General features: G+C 57.3%; 1 protein-coding gene across 1 annotated transcript in view; it reads left to right on the top strand.

Moving 5' to 3' along the window:
- MEX3B (mex-3 RNA binding family member B) overlaps window positions 1-936 on the top strand; it is a 3837-nt gene that overhangs the window by 1026 nt on the left and 1875 nt on the right. Inside the window, exon 2 of the mRNA XM_014306440.2 lies at window positions 455-931. Within this exon, the coding sequence (XP_014161915.1) occupies window positions 455-931 (477 nt within the window). The remainder of the gene's footprint in view (window positions 1-454; window positions 932-936) is intronic.

Below are 936 nucleotides of genomic sequence, written 5' to 3'. Positions count from 1 at the left end.
TTGACTGGCGGGTGTGTTGATTTGTGAGGGCTGCTTGCATTTTATTTTATTTTTTTTTCTGGCGGTGCAGTTTTCCTGCACGCTTTTTTTTTTTTAATTTTTTTTTTTTTGGCTCCCTTTTTTATTTTTTTCTCCCCCTCTGTTACTGACCCCGTCAACTGCACGTTGGTAGTTTTGGGGCAGTTTGCATGGCAGATGTGTCAGTGGCCACTTGCGATGCCTTTGGGCGTGTGCCAGGGCTGTGGGCTGACATTACTTTACACCGTGACCGAGGCTCCCGGACGAGATGCCAGAGATCACCTGGGGTTGGGGGCAATGTGTTTCTCGGGTGGGTGTGTATTTTTTTTTTCCCCTCCCTAGCTGCACCCAAACAATGGGTTGTAACCGGTTCTCCCCCACCACCTCCCCTTCCTCCCCCTCCCCTTCGCCCTCCATCTCCGCATCTCGTTCCCAGGTTGTAAAATCAAAGCTCTGCGGGCAAAGACCAACACCTACATCAAGACCCCGGTTCGCGGGGAGGAGCCGCTCTTTGTTGTGACGGGCAGAAAGGAAGATGTGGCCATGGCCCGCAGGGAGATCATCTCTGCGGCCGAGCACTTCTCCATGATCCGAGCCTCGCGGAACAAGAACACAGCCCTGAACGGCACCGTTCCCGGCCCCCCGAACCTGCCCGGCCAAACCACCATCCAGGTGCGGGTGCCTTATCGCGTGGTGGGCTTGGTCGTGGGGCCCAAGGGGGCGACCATCAAGCGCATCCAGCAGCAGACGCACACGTACATCGTGACCCCGAGCCGGGACAAGGAGCCGGTCTTTGAGGTGACAGGCATGCCAGAGAACGTGGACCGGGCCCGGGAGGAGATCGAGGCGCACATCGCCATGCGCACCGGCGGTATCATCGAGCTGACGGACGAGAACGACTTCCACGCCAACGGCACG

Source organism: Geospiza fortis, unplaced genomic scaffold (genome assembly GCF_000277835.1).
Source record: "Geospiza fortis unplaced genomic scaffold, GeoFor_1.0 scaffold171, whole genome shotgun sequence".
Taxonomy (NCBI): domain Eukaryota; kingdom Metazoa; phylum Chordata; class Aves; order Passeriformes; family Thraupidae; genus Geospiza; species Geospiza fortis.
Note: the sequence above shows the minus strand (reverse complement) of the source record. Positions and strands in the feature narration are given on the sequence as shown.